Source organism: Salmo trutta, chromosome 17 (assembly GCF_901001165.1).
Source record: "Salmo trutta chromosome 17, fSalTru1.1, whole genome shotgun sequence".
NCBI lineage: Eukaryota > Metazoa > Chordata > Actinopteri > Salmoniformes > Salmonidae > Salmo > Salmo trutta.
Genome location: NC_042973.1, coordinates 34,143,441 through 34,161,593, shown reverse-complemented (window position 1 = coordinate 34,161,593; position 18,153 = coordinate 34,143,441). Strand labels below are relative to the sequence as shown.

Here is an 18,153-nt window from a genome sequence, read left to right as displayed (position 1 = left end):
ACTCCAATGAGAAGAGCTGCTCCCTCCTCCCCAGTCTCGAACGCCGTGGGCCACATCTTCTGTCCAGAAAACAGCCCTTGCGGTGCGCAAACCTCCACAAAATAACATCAAAATATTGCAGCTATAGAGATTGCAAGTCCAACATAATTTGGTGTGTTTTGCTTTAAATCTGAATAAACAGTCGTCACCATCCCATGGAGATTGTGACGTTCTGAAAATGTAGTCTTTTTTTTTTGCGGAGATCTGTGCTGTTTTGTGGACAGTTAGCATTGTATTTACCACATATACATCAGCATGCACTCTGGATAGTTAGCAGTCCTGTTCACACACAATATAGAAATAAATATATGTATATAAATATATATACAGGGTAACACTATCCCATCATTATGGGCTGTGGCAGAGAGGGGTGTCTCTATGGAGTTGATCCTCTCTATCTGTCTCTATCTGCCTCTCTCCATTTGTATGGAGTTCCTCCTCTGTCTCGTACAGATGCTCTGGGGTCATGCAGGAAAGATGGGGGGGGGGGGGGTCGCTGAGTCCAGATGTGTGTTTATTCTGGTGGAGGTCTCGGCAGCATCTTTAGGGTGGCAGGATTTGTCTCTTGGCGGACGGGAGGGTCTCTGTGTATCTCTCTGATGGTCCTCTCCTCCCACAAAGCTAATGTTGATCAGGGTCCTCCACGTTGACCTGTGTGTGTGTGTGTGTGTATCTCTCTATCACTCTTTCTCTCTGTCTGTGTGTTCACAGCAACAGGGGGCAGCCACCACAGTGTACTGTGCAGTAGCTCCGGAGCTGGAGGGTTTTGGAGGCATGTACATCAACAACTGTTTCCGCTGCCTACCCTCCCCCCAGGCCGAAGACCAGGCCACTGCAGCCAGCCTGTGGGAGCTAAGCGAGCGCCTGGTCTCAGAGAGGCCTTCAGGCCTACAGGCCGTCTGATGGACATTCCCACGGACTAGCAATAGCCATATCAGGACTAGAAGAGCAAGGTGGACTAGCCAATCAGGAATGGAGGGGGAGGGAGTGGAGATGAAAACCAATCAAGTTTGCACATTGAGTGGACTGTAGAAAGCTGCCAAACCTTTGAACTGGACCCGTCACTTCACTAAGGACTAAAATACATGTACAAATACATCTTATCTAATAGCTACACTGTGGCTACAGGTTGAACTGTGGTCGTTTAACACTGAAGGGAGAGGAAAAGAGAGACGGTCCGAGTGGCAACACATCCCCGCTGACCGTCTTTGTGGCAGGGCAGGGAGAGTTCACCAGTTCCAGCCAAAGTGGGCCTGTGTTTTTCACTCCAGTGTGTTGCCACCTGCATCACACACTGTGTATCTTCCCTCTGTGTCCCCAGTCTCCTCCTGTATATATCTATTCTATGTCTGTCTACAGAGATATAGGGAGTGGTGAGTATCATTGTGCTAGTTTAGGGGGATTGAAGAGGGGTAGGAGAAATAAGGAGGTATAATGTAATGCCTATATACATAGAGGTATGGTTTCATGGCTATATACAGACGCAGTAGTTTTGTTTCATAAGAGGCCCTACTGTACATTATTTACATTCACATCATGCGCTAAATGGGACTCACTGTCATCGCTTCTCCCCTCTACAGTATCCGTCTACAGTTAAAGACCTCCAACCTACATATTATTACATAGAATACTCTACAAAATGCTATTTACAATGAGGAGGTACTGTATCTTTGTCATGTTGAGTCAGAATTGCGTCCGTAGCTACTGGTGATGTCAGAGGAAGAGGGAATCCAGGAGTTTTAGTAGTTGAATCAAACATGAAGTCTTTTTCTTGGGTGTTTAGTTTTGTTGTCATTTGTTTCTGTCAATAATCTCGTCATGACTGGGTCTGTCTGGACTTCTGTACAGGGACTGTTGGTTGGTTTCTGGGTGGTTTGGAGACGTTGTGTGGACGTTGTGCTTTGTCGCAGTCCGGTGCCATGGAGCGACGTTGGTAAGACATCACCATTCCTCTGTCATGGTTTCTGTAAAGAATAGGAAGAGAGAGGACTCATTAAAGACTGTTTGTTGAAGTATGTGTCTGTGGTCATTTCATTACTTGCACGGAGTTGACAGGATCCAACTGAAAGGAATCAAAATGAGTTTACATATCAGGGAGAAGGGGACTAATCAGAATTGGCCTAGAAAGGCTGCTTCTTGTGGTCAGTGAGCAGCACAGCGCCCCTTGACCCGGAACTACTCTCCACTCAACCCTCTCTACCAGGAACATTGGGAAGGGCCAAAGAGTGATTCACATTGACCAAGCAATCACACGGCTGACCTGCATCATTCTCACGACTGGTTAGTCAGCTGATGCCTGAAAGAGTCCCTCTCACTGTTAAACACTGCTTTATTCCCTGCATGATGTTCAACAGCAGTTCAGCACTGTAGGGGAGAGTGGGGTAAGTTTAGCCACCTTTGTTTCTAGGCAACCATACACAAAATGTATCATTTAACCAAATATTTAGGAAGAGATGCTCATTTTTAATGGAGTCTGTGAAGGAAGAAACCACAAGTGGTAAGCAAGTTCAGTCCCAAAAAAAACATTTTCACTAAATCAAAGGAATTTGTGTTAGAGGTTAAATGGTGTTTGTATTTAAACCAAAGTAGATCATTTAAGATTGTTCTATATTTCAGTTGGGGTCTCTATAAGCTTCTATATGATGTCCTAAACCTAGCATGAAAGTACATCCTTGTAGCTGTGTGGGCTAATAGTAAAAATGTTTGCCTTGGGGTAAGTTGAGCCAATGGCAAGTTGAGTAAATGTAAGTGTTTTCTTCCCAGGTGTAATGCAAGTCATTATCACTGGGATTATGAGGTAACAGGGCCTGTGTTTAAAGTGTACAAAAAGTACAAAGTGTTTGTCAAGTGTTAAGCCTGTGTTAACAGTTGATTAAAATACAAAAAACTATTTGTGATTTTGTTGAATTGTGTTTGGCAAATAAAGAGACGGTTTTAAAAAGGTAGTGGTGATATTTAATTCAGTACAATTAAATTAGTAAGTGGCTCAACTTACCCTGTCCTGCGGCCCATACCCGCGGTAAATTGTGCCAAGAGACCACTTTTTTTGGACAAGCTATGTTTACATGAATTCTGATTATTTCCAGGGATACACAACAGAAACGTTTCTTTTTTTTCTTTTTAGGGTGTGTGGGGGCATGTAAGGACCGGCTGCAACACACACCACACACACTATCCTCAGGGAGAGAGGGATACAGGAGGAAGAGGTACACCCAGTTATAGATCCAGCACCCCCTTCTGTGGCCCCTAGGGGCAGTAGTGCTACAGCTGAGCCCCTTGCACCCATCTTCCTCTGCTCTCGAACTGGTAAGGAGCAGCAAGCTGAGACTCTCTCTTACACCCCTCTCCCCCCTCTACACACACGCATGCACACACACACACACATACAGTACTGATCATTTGATTTGATTGATGCATGTCACTGAGCTCCTTCAGAGAAGAAGTGAGTGAGACATCAACAGCATATAAGCCCCTCGCTATAACCAGTCAATGACACAGAGAGAGAGTGAGATGCTGGGCAGAGAACAAACAAAGAGGAAACAGCATTAAGATGTCCTCTGGGAGTGCATCGCTGCCGTGGATCTATGATTGTGTTTGTTTGCATGTGTGGGTGTGGGTGCGTGTGTTCTGACTGTAGAGGGAGGTTCCTGCCTGGCTTTCATACAAAGTCTTATTGATCAGGCCCTATCGGAATCATCTGATAGTTAATCAATACATTACACTTCCTCCCAACGCTTAGAGAACAGAGGAAAGGAGAAGAGAGGAAAGGAGAGGAGAGGAGAAGAGAGGAAAGTATTTGTCTCTGAGGAGGAAGACCTTGATCCTTTGACTCACCCGAGGACCCTCAGTCTCTCTTTCTCTCTCCTCTCTCTCTACCTCTCTCTCCCACCATCCCTCTATTTATCTCTCATTGTGGTTGAATGCATTTTTTTTATGTGTGATTAATAATTCAAACATGCTTGTGGGAATTCATCAATGTGTGTAAAAATATGATTTGTGTTTTACACATCCTTTACATTCATACACTGATCATGCTCTGAAATGTAGAATCATCCTTTGCATTCATACACTGATCATGCTCTGAAATGTAGAATCATGAATCATCCTTTGCATTCATACACTGATCATGCTCTGAATGAAGAATCATGAATCATCCTTTGCATTCATACACTGATCATGCTCTGAATGAAGAATCATGAATCATCCTTTACATTCATACACTGATCATGCTCTGAATGAAGAATCATGAATCATCCTTTACATTCATACACTGATCATGCTCTGAATGAAGAATCATGAATCATCCTTTACATTCATACACTGATCATGCTCTGAAATGTAGAATCATGAATCATCCTTTGCATTCATACACTGATCATGCTCTGAATGAAGAATCATGAATCATCCTTTGCATTCATACACTGATCATGCTCTGAAATGTAGAATCATGAAAATGAAAATACATTTTATAAATGAGGCCAAGATACTTCCCATCATGCTTCTGAAGAGTAGATGCAGATCAGAAGAGAATCCAATACATACTGAATATAAATATCATTTATACAATTAAAAATAGGAAACTAAAATATAGCATACAAACATTTAGACATTAACAATTTGTTAAATGAATGTTTATCTATATTACAATGTAATGTGTACTGGCTGACTGCTATTTTCCCTTTTCGTTTTTTTTATTTCCCATAAGATGAATTTCCCCGCTCATATTTATGGGCGGATTGATTTGAATATGTCTGTGTTGCTTATATTGGTAGTGCTGACGTCTGGAACGCCATGCTGCCATTTGGAACGGATATATTTAATGATCACAATCAATGTTAAAGCCCTCTATGGACAAGACTAACTCGATACATATCTACTGAGATGGAGAAAATATACTGTACTCTCTCTCTCTCTCCCTCATATTAAAATGACTGATATTTATTAAGTGCTATTGTAGAGTAATTCAATTGTTGTCAATCAAGCAAGCCTCTGTATTTACACAAGTTTCAGAATATCCCGTCATCCCTGAAAATATTACTTTTTGTGAAAGTGCTTATTGGACAAAAACCTAATTTCATTTAACTCATGTTATGTTTAAAATAAAATATGCAATTTACAGCCATGAACCATAATTATGTTAAAATATCAACATGACAATATTGAATTGTGTAGTTGATTAAACAGCGTTATGAATGGTATAATGATGTTGTGTTGGTCTTTATTTATCCTGCTGTCTGCACCTTTACATTCTGCTGATGTGTACAGAAAGCTGCCTCAGTAACTATAGTGTGTGTGGGGGGGTATGAGATAGAGATCTGGGCCGAGGCTGTGCGTGTGTCTGCATGTGCATGTGGCTGCATTTGTGTGTGTGTGTGTGTGTGTATGGGGCGTTGGCGTTTACTGCAGTGGGACTGTCCCCTGTAGCTCTGCCGGATGCTTTTCTCTCTGACATGTAAATACCTGAGGTGGAACAGCACATCACCAGCAAGACTTTAACCAGGCTCACACCACACAGTCACACACATACTATGTCAATACAAGGTCTCCTCAATGAAATGATCCAGTACAGCGTTACCATGTTCCAGTTTTCGGAATCTAGCATGATCCAAAAGAAAGAGGAGAGAGAGAGCAAGAAAGAGCGTGTGTGTGAGTGAATATGCGCATGCGTGAGGTTGAGATTGGTGAGAATATTCTAGAGGAGCCCATATGTTTAGTCCCAGGGTGTTCTGGCACTCCTTGTACAGGCTGCGTTTAACACTGCTATGTGGTTGTGTGACTGGGGCTGGGTAATATTCTACAGAAATTAACATGTGACATTCAATACATGATTAGTTTCTTTCCAAAACGCTTTATCCACAAACTTTTCACATTTGTGTTCTTTCACCAGAAATGATTGCTTATGGGTACCTTCATGTGTGTGTAAAATATTACTGTTCTCAGATTATTTTCCCTAGATTTTAGCTGTGTATGAAAATGTTTTTTTTTGCAAAACACTATATATCCATTGTTTAGCTGGAATGGAACGTTCGTGTCCCATATATTTGACTGATGTGGTTGTGTCACCTAGCTGTCTTAAGATAAAGGTATCTGGAATTTAAGGGAACATTCCTTTACTTAAGCTTTGAGAGCACAATGGTTATTTCCCCCTAGATATATTGCTGTGTGCTATCCAAAACTTCCTCTGTGTCACGCCCTGACCATAGAGAGCCCTTGGTTCTCTATGGTGTAGTAGGTCAGGGCGTGACTAGGGGGTGTTCTAGTTTAAAATTTCTATGTTGGTGTTTTGGTATGGTTCCCAATTAGAGGCAGCTGGTAATCGTTGCCTCTAATTGGGGATCATATTTAAGTAGCTATTTTTTCCACCTGTGTTTGTGGGATATTGTTTTGTGTTTGTGCATGTGCACCACGTAGTCACGTTTCGTTGTTCGTTTATTGATGTATTTTGTTTCTAGTTTCACTGAAATAAAGATGTGGAACCCAACACATGCTGCGCCTTGTTCCGCTCATTTTGAAGAACGTGACACTCTGTCTCTATATCTGAGGCTGAACATGGCCCCTGCGAGGACATAGCTCCTGTAGAAACCCCCTGTGTGTCCTCACTAGACAGCATGACCTTGTAAACCATCAGTTATTCTATTCACCCCTTTGTATGAGAGGAATAGAGGGGAGAGGGAGAGAGAAATAAGGAGAGCGAGGGAGAAAGAGAGTAGAGGAAGGTGGATAGAGAAAGAACTGCTGCTTGTCACGGCTTTCAAACATGGAGAAAAATGAGCACTTGGGCTGAAGTACAATTATTAGGCCCTGTCTACAGATTCATCACACTGAATAGAATGAGGGAGGAAGAGAGCAGGGGAAGGAGAGGCTAAGAAAGAGAAGGTATAGGGAAAATTTACGACTTTGAAAAAATGTAGAGGAAGACAAACAAAGAATGAGGAAAAGGGGGAATAAGAGGCTGAGAAAGATGTCAGCAAGGCAGAAACACGAGGGAGAGAAAGGAGAACAAGTAAGTGAAAGTGGAATGGGGAAAGAAAGTGTGTGAGAACAGGAGAGAAAGAGAGAGTGCAGGGGAAGAGGGAGAGCGGAGAAAGAGAAAAGTGAGGGAGAGAGGAGGGCGCGGGAGCAAGTGTGTTAGAGAGAGAGGTAGCGGGAGGGAAAATGAAATAAGAGGATTTGTAGGGGCTGTGGTCGGTGGCAGTAATAAAGCCTGCTAATCTGGAGGAGTACGCTTGGCTGCTCACACACCCTCTCTCCTACGCTCCACTTTACCAGCGGGCCAAGCCAAGGTCACACACGCAGTGTGTGAGACAAGCACAGGTCAAATGGGGGAACTAACACACTTCCGGTGTGTGTGTGTGTGTGTGTGTGTGTGTGTGTGTGTGTGTACTTTAAGTGATTTATATCAAAAGAAATCAAGGGGTTTGTGTTGATTATCTTTTCCTCTACTACTGTACCTTATTCACATAAACTATCCTCTACTACTGTACCTTATTCACATAAACTATCCTCTAATACTGTACCTTATTCACATAAACTATCCTCTACCACTGTACCTTATTCACATAAACTATCCTCTACCACTGTACCTTGTTCACATAAACTATCCTCTACCACTGTACCTTGTTCACATAAACTATCCTCTACTACTGTACCTTATTCACATAAACTATCCTCTACTACTGTACCTTATTCACATAAACTATCCTCTACTACTGTAACTTGTTCACATAAACTATCCTCTACCACTGTACCTTGTTCACATAAACTATCCTCTACCACTGTACCTTATTGACATAAACTATCCTCTACCACTGTACCTTGTTCACATAAACTATCCTCTACCACTGTACCTTGTTCACATAAACTATCCTCTAATACTGTACCTTGTTCACATAAACTATCCTCTACCACTGTACCTTGTTCACATAAACTATCCTCTACTACTGTACCTTATTCACAAACTGTTCTCTACTACTGTACCTTGTTCACATAAACTATCCTCTACTACTGTACCTTATTCACATAAACTGTTCTCTACTACTGTACCTTGTTCACATAAACTATTCTCTACTACTGTACCTTGTTCACATAAACTATCCTCTACTACTGTACCTTGTTCACATAAACTATCCTCTACCACTGTACCTTGGTCACATAAACTATCCTCTACCACTGTACCTTGTTCACATAAACTATCCTCTACTACTGTACCTTGTTCAAACTATCCTCTACTACTGTACCTTATTCACATAAACTATCCTCTACTACTGTACCTTATTCACATAAACTATCCTCTAATACTGTACCTTGTTCACATAAACTATTCTCTACCACTGTACCTTGTTCACATAAACTATCCTCTACTACTGTACCTTATTCACATAAACTATCCTCTACCACAGTACCTTGTTCACATAAACTGTTCTCTACTACAGTACCTTGTTCATGAACTGTTCTCTACTACTATACCTTGTTCACATAAACTGTTCTCTAATACTGTACCTTGTTCATGAACTGTTCTCTACTACTGTACCTTGTTCACATAAACTGTTCTCTACTACTGTACCTTGTTCACATAAACTGTTCTCTACTACTGTACCTTGTTCACATAAACTGTTCTCTACTACTGTACCTTGTTCACAAACTGTTCTCTACTGCTGTACCTTGTTCACATAAACTGTTCTCTACTACTGTACCTTGTTCACATAAACTGTTATCTACCACTGTACCTTGTTCACGTAAACTGTTCTCTACTACTGTACCTTGTTCACAAACTGTTCTCTACTACTGTACCTCGTTCACAAACTGTTCTCTACTACTGTACCTCGTTCACATAAACTGTTCTCTACTACTGTACCTTGTTCACAAACTGTTCTCTACTACTGTACCTTGTTCACATAAACTGTTCTCTACTACTGTAACTTGTTCACATAAACTATCCTCTACCACTGTACCTTATTCACATAAACTGTTCTCTACTACTGTACCTTGTTCATGAACTGTTCTTCTACTGTACCTCGTTCACATAAATTGTTCTCTACTCTAGTACCTTGTTCACATAAACTGTTCTCTACTACTGTACCTTGTTCACATAAACTATCCTCTACTACTGTACCTTGTTCACATAAACTATCCTCTACCACTGTACCTTGTTCACATAAACTGTTCTCTACCACTGTACCTTGTTCACATAAACTGTTCTCTACCACTGTACCTTGTTCACAAACTATTCTCTACCACTGTACCTTGTTCACATAAATGGTTCTCTACTCTAGTACCTTGTTCACATAAACTGTTCTCTAATACTGTACCTTGTTCACATGAACTGTTCTCTACTACTGTACCTTGTTCATGAACTGTCCTCCACCACTGTACCTCTTTCACATAAACTGTTCTCTACTACTGTACCTTTTTCACATAAACTATCCTCTACCACTGTACCTTGTTCACATAAACTATTCTCTACTACTGTACCTTGTTCACATAAACTATTCTCTACTACTGTACCTTGTTCACATAAACTATCCTCTAATACTGTACCTTTTCACATAAACTATCCTCTACCACTGTACCTTATTCACATATACTCTTCTCTACCACCAAATCAACTTTTCTCATCTCTTCTCTTTTAGGTCACAGTTCCATTGTCGACCTTTCTCTCTCTTCTCTGTTGTGACACCAATCTTTTTATAAACCTCCCTGCTCTCTCTCTCTTTTTATCCCTCCCTCCCTATCTATTTCCCCCTCTCTCTCTTTCTTTCTCTCTTTATATCTCTTTCCCCTGTTCTCTAGTTAGCAACCCGTTACCCTCGCTCTCTCGGCAGCCATGTTGCTTTTCAAAGCACATTTTTCTCCTCTGTTTAACTTGCTCTGCCGTGAGGATCAATATCTATCAAAACAATACATAATGTCATGGCCAGATAGCTGCAACACAGATATAATGTGCCTGGTTAAGGTTTCCAGGGGAGAAGAAATACGCTGTGCTCTGTGTGTGCGCGCGCGTGATTCAGTGTGGCCAGGTAGGTTGAGCGGTGAAAAAGAGGTTGTTATTGAGCCTTGGTAAATGATGCATAACCCTGGGCGCCGCTTACTTAGCCTTACAAACAGCTTCAGCACTGGAGACGGGCTGGGCTGCGTGAGTGTGTGTTGTGGGCCTGATTTTGTTGTTTCTAAACCTTTATTTTCATTTGGGTAAACTGATACATTTGAGTAGTGTAAGCTGATGAATCCCTCATGCTTCACAACACTCCAAATCCCGGTTCAACCCTAACTGTAGCCTAAACCCTAACCCTTACCCTAGCTTCATGCCCATATCCCGGTTCAACCCTAACTGTAGCCTAAACCCTAACCCTTACCCTAGCTTCTTGTGCACATCCCGGTTCAACCCTAACTGTAGCCTAAACCCTAACCCTTACCCTAGCTTCATGCCCATATCCCGGTTCAACCCTAACTGTAGCCTAAACCCTAAACCTTACCCTAGCTTCATGCCCATATCCCGGTTCAACCCTAACTGTAGCCTAAACCCTAACCCTTACCCTAGCTTCATGCCCATATCCCGGTTCAACCCTAACTGTAGCCTAAACCCTAACCCTTACCCTAGCTTCATGCCCATATCCCGGTTCAACCCTAACTGTAGCCTAAACCCTAACCCTTACCCTAGCTTCATGCCCATATCCCGGTTCAACCCTAACTGTAGCCTAAACCCTAACCCTTACCCTAGCTTCATGCCCATATCCCGGTTCAACCCTAAGAAATAGGTTCTCATTCAATACTAAGGTTAGCTGTCAATATTTATATGGAAATAACTTTAAAAAAAATGATAATTTAATGATTATATTGAATGATCTAATTACTAAATTGAAGTCCCACTCAACAGCAGTTAGCTCCCCTCTTTCTGTCCTCAGACCTCTGATTATGTCTAGATCTCTTCATGCGCACCATGAAAACAACCTGCTGCTGCTGGACTAGATCAGTGACAATAATCAAATGGTTATTACAGAAAACAGTTGGTATCCAGCAGTGTGGGATAATCAGCTCGTTGGGAGAAACTCCCTCCTGTCTACCTCTGTACTCTCCCCATTACTACTGTATGTTTGATCACATAACGACAGTAGACCTAATGGTGTTATTGGCAAGAGACCACAACCTGTGTGTAAAGAAGACTAATGGAGCAAGATCCTAATAAATTAGTCAACAATAGAATATCATAACAGAGTTTAAATGTCTGTAAGCAGCAGTGTGAGTGACAGGCTGTGATTTATGTTGAGTGTGTGCGTGTGCGTGTGCGTGCGTGCGTGCGTGTGTGTGCGTGTGCGTGTGTGTGTGTGCGTGTGTGCGTGCGTGCGTGCGTGCGTGTGTGCGTGTGTGCGTGTGTGTGTCTGTATTTCCCAGTAAGCATGATAATACGATGTCTGAAGAAGAATTGATCACTTAAGAACTTAGGTGAGAGAGAGCGCAAAAGGGAAGAGCGGGAGTATAGAAAGAGAGAGGGCTCGATTCAATCCATAGCGCGGAAAAGAGGGGGACATAAGACTGTAAAAGCACCAGCTCCAAGTGATTTTAATTAGTATTCCCACGCTTAATGGAGAGACACATGATCGTATACAACTGGAAGCAAAGTTGAAATGATTATGTTTTAGTCCAACATTACATCGGTTTGGGCTTCTTGTGGTCAATTTGCAGTCTACAAATGATTTGTAATTATGTCCCCGGCACTCTGACCACCCACTCAAGAAGAAATTGCCACGCGGCTGAATCTGGTTGATGATCCCTGGTCTACATGATGTAATAGAGCTTTACGAGATAAACAAATAATTACCACAGAATACTGCTGTTTTAGTCCCTCTCTTTCTATAATTGGCTCTTGTTCGGGTGAACTTGTTTTACAGTAATAAAAACAAAACAAAAAAATACTACAAACAGACTAAAGTGAGACATTTACCCCAGTGGTTTCCCTGTAAATGGTTAGTTAAGCTCCCTTCCCCCTTGGAGACTGTGTGTGTCACTTGTTTATTTACAGTAAACAGTGACTGTCCCTACAGCGATTCTGCTTCTCACAATGAGAATCAATTCCTCTGTGTGTGTGTGTGTGTGTGTGTGTGTGTGTGTGTGTGTGTGTGTGTGTGTGTGTGTGTATACACGTTTTGTTTTTTGTCCTAGCACTCGGGCAGGACCGAGTTAGGGGATAAAGGCTATTGTGTGAATATTATATGGTTTCCTAGTAGGGTCTATATGGCTAAAACACAGGGCCATTATTTCATGTGTCAGACAGCCTCTCTATCTCTCACCCTTAGTAGTCAGTCTATCGTCAGAGCTTAAGTATGACTTAGACTTCTGGCTTTACTGTTTACCTGTTGGGACTAGAGAAGAGATTTCGCCCACAGATCTCAAGCCTGACAATGTTGTCTGCCCTCTTCTCACAGTGTAAGTGCACATGCGTATGCATGTACGTGTGTGTCCATCCCTTACACAGGGCTCAATGAAGGGAATCCTTTTAGGTCCCTCTGCAGATCTAGATTACAGGAAGCAGGGCCAACTGACCGGACTACCCAAAGCCTGCTGGGAGACTCACATAGTGAGACCAATAAAGACCAGGCCAGAGCTTTCAAATGTTATGGTGAGAAAGCAGAAGGGATGATTAAAGAACACAGTACTTCCTCCGTCCCTCTCCCTCTCTCCCTCCCTCCCTCCCTTCCTTCCGCCCTCTCTCTCTCTCGCTTTCTCGCTCTCTCCTCATCTGATTGGTGCATAAATCATGCTGACATCAGCACTGGTGGAAGTAGGGCCGCACCTGCGCACACACACATGGGTTGGGTGCCGCGCACACACACACACACATACAGCGACCACTCTCTGCTCCGCTCTGCGATGATGATGATCGTGAGGACAACAGATCCCCCTGTTATCATTCCCTGACATTTAAAAACCCATTAACATCACTGAGGCTCAGAGCTGTGTGCGCTCCATATGGGAGAACACACGCGAGCGCTAAACGTTTACTAGCAGTATTAGAGATAATGAAGTGAAGCAAGAGCGTGTGTGTGTTTGACTGATCTCCCTGATAACCTGAGCCCAGATTGCACAGACAGTGGAGTAAATCAATCTTTAATAAGGCCTTCTCATCTGCTCTAGACTAGCAGGATTAAAGAGACAGAGAGCGCCACTGCCGTTAAGAGGGTACAGCAGAGCTATAACCCTCACCCAGCCTTGGAGCCAGGACCCTTTTAACTTTGATTTATTCAGTGCCCCTCGCCTCTTGCCTGACCATCACTGTAAATAGGAATTTGTTCTGGTTAAATAAAGGTTACAGATCTAAATAAGTAAATAAATAAAAACCCTGCTAGTGTCATCCCAGAAATCCTCTAAGAAAGAATGTAGAGTATATTACTATTACTCTATGTAAAAGCGATATAATACTAACTGACGAGGTTATTGTGAGCCTGGTGAGAGATCATGGCAGTGTTCAGTGTGATGCTACACAGTGGCAGTTGAGGATTGAGTGCTGCTGTGTGTGATAATTGTGTAGCCAGCCCACTCATAGACGTGTCTGCACTGTAAACAATCACTACTTACTATTTACAGCTAGCTGGTCTGGCCACTGGATTAATTTATGGTCTATTATTGTAAAGCCTATTGTACAGTGTGATGAAAGAGGTACTGTACTCACATACACAGGCTGGGGGAGTAGGGGCAACACTGGTAATGTATGTATTAGACACACTGACACAACAAGCTATATGAAATACAGTCTATTTAATGACCTGCTCATTAACAGTTGTAGATGTGCTGGAGAAGCAGTTCATTGTGTAGTAATGTACAGTATGTGTGTGTGTGTGTGTGTGTGTGTGTGTGTGTGTGTGTGTGTGTGTGTGTGTGTGTGTGTGTGTGTGTGTGTGTGTGTGTGTGTGTGTGTGTGTGTGTGTGTGTGTGTGTATGTGTATGTGTGTGTGTATGTGTGTGTGCTCTCAGTCAGAGATTGAGAGTTTGGGGTTTAAGACTTTGGGGCAGCGGAGTCTGGCCAGTGGTTTAGAACTAAAGCAGGGTTGTGTTGGGTTGATAAAGAGAGATGAGGAGGAGCACAAGAAACAGTCAACTGTAAACCCTCAAGTCCCTTAGTGCCTGACTGAAGATGTGGACCTGTCAAAGTTTCACTGACTCTCACTTTCACTTTTAATACGGTGGGCCCAAAAGCATCAGTGACAATTTAAGTGTGTTTTGGATTAATTCACAAATCATTATCTCACTAGTATTATTTGTGTTCATGTTGATGTGCTACGTTTGTCTAAAACCAAATCGGCTAAACGTTTGAACGGCTAGTCTGGAAAATATGAACTTTATACTCCCTGAATATTGTATGATTTATTATTTCAGAGGATTATAACGTTCTGTTACTTTTACATTCTGTCTCTCCCTGTCTCCTGCGCTCTTGTCTCAGTCCTGCTGTCCTGTCTAGTCCAGAGTCACTATCGGGGTGATAGTTCAGACAGTCACACTTCTATTAGAGGACCTATCACAGATCATCACACAACCCCCACCCACAGCTCCCAGTGACATAGTCCTGATACACTGGCCCACAGTCTAAAGGAGACTTAGACAAGGTCTGCTGCAGGAGGTATCAGACCCACAGCCGAGCCAGATAAAACCCTTCAGCTCTACTGTCACTACTAATGTCTGTCTATCACCTCCAGCATTAGAACTTGTCTAACGCTCTATCACTTTTATCACCAGAGCATAGTGGAACAGTGTGTGTGTGTGTGTTACCACTAGAACTTGTCTAAGCCTACAAGGATAATTTTTTTATGCACAGGCGACTACCTACTGCTGTCTCACCTCTTATCTTATCTCCTTCAACACTCTCCAACTCCCTGAACTCACTGACACCCTATCTGGGTGTTCATGTAGTGCCTACTGAGCTGGAGAGAGAACTAGAAGAGTACATGTCATGAATAATAAGTAGGTCATGTGAAAGTGGTAGATATGAAGGTTGTATCAATATTATTCTGGGCCGATCTGAGTCAGAAACCCAATGGGCAGGATGCAGTTGTGATAATGATCTGGTAGAGTGTTTGGCATGGCAAAGGTGTGATAATGATCTGGTAGAGTGTTTGGCATGGCAAAGGTGTGATAATGATCTGGTAGAGTGTTTGGCATGGCAAAGGTGTGATAATGATCTGGTAGAGTGTTTGGCATGGCAAAGGTGTGATAATGATCTGGTAGAGTGTTTGGCATGGCAAAGGTGTGATAATGATCTGGTAGAGTGTTTGGCATGGCAAAGGTGTGATAATGATCTGGTAGAGTGTTTGGCATGGCAAAGGTGTGATACATTCAGCAATCGTGGTAATTAGTCTACGTAGAAATCCGTATGTCCGAAATCCGTGTCATCAACTCGGTATTAATATTAGTTCAGGTATTTGTATGTCAGTACAGTGCCTGTGTGTGATTGGTGTAAATACATCCCCTAGATCAGTGATAGTATTTTAGAATTGAGGGTATTTGTATGTCAGTACAGCGAGTGTGGTTGCGCCCATATATGGGCTGTGAAAGGCGGGTCACTAAGCCGTCTGACCTCCTGCCTCATTTGCATGTGCCGGCCCCCCTGCCTGAGACGCCTTGACCTTTAGTAACCTTTGTCCGCTAATTAAGAAACACAACAGAAAGAAACCTCACAGCACAGGGACACGCACGCATGCATGCACACGCATCGGTGTCGTAATTCAAGACTCTCCTGTCTTTACAGAACAACCCTCTCTTAATCATGAGCGGAGCTGTGCTGTTGATCTCTCTCTGCTGGAATAAGAACATTAAATCTCCCTCTCCTGTTCTCTGTTTCTTTTAAGTGTAATAATTCTCTAGGAGCTCATCACATGCCCCTCTCCCTCTCAGGCTAGTGTGTGTGTGTGTGTGTGTGTGTGTGTGTGTGTGTCTCACCACACACAAGTGTCACATAGTTTCTGTGTTTATTGTGAAATAGATGATCTGAGTTATAATCTGCGGCGTGAGCAGATTATCATCTGAAAACATAGTGGTTTGAAGGATTGTGCAATCAAAATCAATCCACTGCTACAGGCCCAATGGAAACACACACACTTCACATGAACACCCTTTGAGATGCCAGTGTTTGACACACTCTATACAAACTATAGTTTCTTCTTCACTGAACACACACGTCCTAGCAAAATATTGTTTTTCCAACTTTTTCAAATGGTCCTTGACAACTTCCCTGACAGAGAGAGATAGACTGAATAAAAGGGGTGACAGTTTGAATGAAAAAAAGTGATACATATAGAGACAGACAACTGTGACCCTTCTGGTGCCTCAGTGTCAGTCTGTCTCTGACCCACTGACAGGTCTGCAGCACTGGAGAACACAGTCAGAACCGTCCAGAGACTGAGAATGCAGCTCAGTCTACCACAGCACACAGAGACAGACAAAAGCATGGGTTCTCTATGGGCTATGTACTCCTTTGAGCCAAAGGAGAACTGTTGTTTTTCTTTCTCTCTTTCATTCATTGTTTCTTTCGCTCTGTCTCTTTTCCTCACTGACTCTAGTCTAGACTGATGTCGAGGACTCAGGTTTTTATCCTCCAAACATTCCGGTAAACACCCAGACACGACGCAACACACTCAGAGGAGCCTCAGGCCAGAGCAATCAATCAGTGCGAAAACAACCCAGAGAACAGCCAGTTGGTTTCTGCTCCATAAAACCGCCTATAGAACAACAACAGCCGCAATGCCTGGGACTCTGAAATAATACTCTCTCTTCTATCTCTCGCTCTTGCCATAAAACTGTGTGATGTATACTGCACACTGCCTGATCAAAGGCAGAAACAAAATCTCACCTGAATACAAAAGCATACTGTACACTAGGAACACTGCTTCCATTTCATCAATAACAGCAACCACCATTTCCCAGAGGTGCTACAAACCAATCTGGTTCTTAGGTTGAATCCCAATGACTTCACAACTCTCCAACCTGGTGATATTATCATTAATATAAGGATCAAAGCAACACAAACACACCCTCTATTGTAACAGAGAGCCAGAGAGCCACTAGTAGCACAGAGACACACGCTTCCGTGTCGTAATTCAAGACTCTCCTGTCTTTACAGAACAACCCTCTCTTAATCATGAGCGGAGCTGTGCTGTTGATCTCTCTCTGCTGGAATAAGAACATTAAATCTCCCTCTCCTGTTCTCTGTTTCTTTTAAGTGTAATAATTCTCTAGGAACTCATCACATGCCCCTCTCCCTCTCAGGCTAGTGTGTGTGTGTGTGTGTGTGTGTGTGTGTGTGTGTGTGTGTGTGTGTGTACACGTTTTGGTTTTTGCCCTAGCACTCGGGCAGGACCGAGTTTGGGAATCCCTGGACTAGGGGATAAAGGCTAATGTGTGAATATTATATGGTTTCCTAGTTGGGTCTATATGGCTAAAATGTTATTTATTTATTTATTTTTATTGAACCTTTATTTAACTAGGCAAGTCAGTTAAGAACAAATTCTTATCTACAATGACCCGGACGACGCTGGGCCAACTGTGCGCCGCCCTATGGGACTCCCAACCACGGCCGGTTGGAATACAGCTTGGATTCACGCCTCTTGCACTGAGATGCAGTGCTTTAGACCGCTGCACCACTCGGGACAGACTGCTGCACCACTCGGGAGATTATGACAGGGTCTATATGGCTGAAACACAGGGCCATTATGACAAGGTCTATATGGCTGAAACACAGGGCCATTATGACAGGGTCTATATGGCTGAAACACAGGGCCATTATGACAGGGCCTATATGGCTTAAACACGAGGCCATTATGACAAGCTGACAACTGGAAATAAAGATATTTCACTATAATATGTTTTCTGTCAAAAATTATACACACACTCATACACCAGAAACACACATGCACATGCATACAATACTTTGCCCTTTGTTGCTGTCTTGGCTCTAGCTGGTGTGGTGAGATTTGGGATATTTGTGTCACTGCTGTTTTTTTTATTTAGATTGTTTGACTGTTTTTCTGCTTTTTGTTTACCGAACCAGAGACAGAGAGGAGGGAGGCATGAGGAGAAGAAGTAAACAAAGGGATGCTGAGGGATGAGAGAGAGATATCAGAAAGGAGGGAC

The 18,153-nt window shown here is 42.7% G+C and overlaps 2 protein-coding genes across 2 annotated transcripts in view; one reads left to right on the top strand and one right to left on the bottom strand.

Moving 5' to 3' along the window:
• Positions 1–942, top strand: part of LOC115151360 (WW domain-containing oxidoreductase-like) — a 265,138-nt gene extending 264,196 nt beyond the window's left edge. Inside the window, exon 6 of the mRNA XM_029695274.1 lies at positions 751–942. Coding sequence (XP_029551134.1) covers positions 751–942 — 192 coding nt within the window. The remainder of the gene's footprint in view (positions 1–750) is intronic.
• Positions 943–1,827: 885 nt separating this feature from the next.
• LOC115152089 (transcription factor Maf-like) overlaps positions 1,828–18,153 on the bottom strand; it is a 47,466-nt gene continuing 31,140 nt past the window's right edge. Inside the window, exon 3 of the mRNA XM_029696600.1 lies at positions 1,828–2,003. The gene's annotated coding sequence lies outside the window, so the exon portion shown is untranslated. The remainder of the gene's footprint in view (positions 2,004–18,153) is intronic.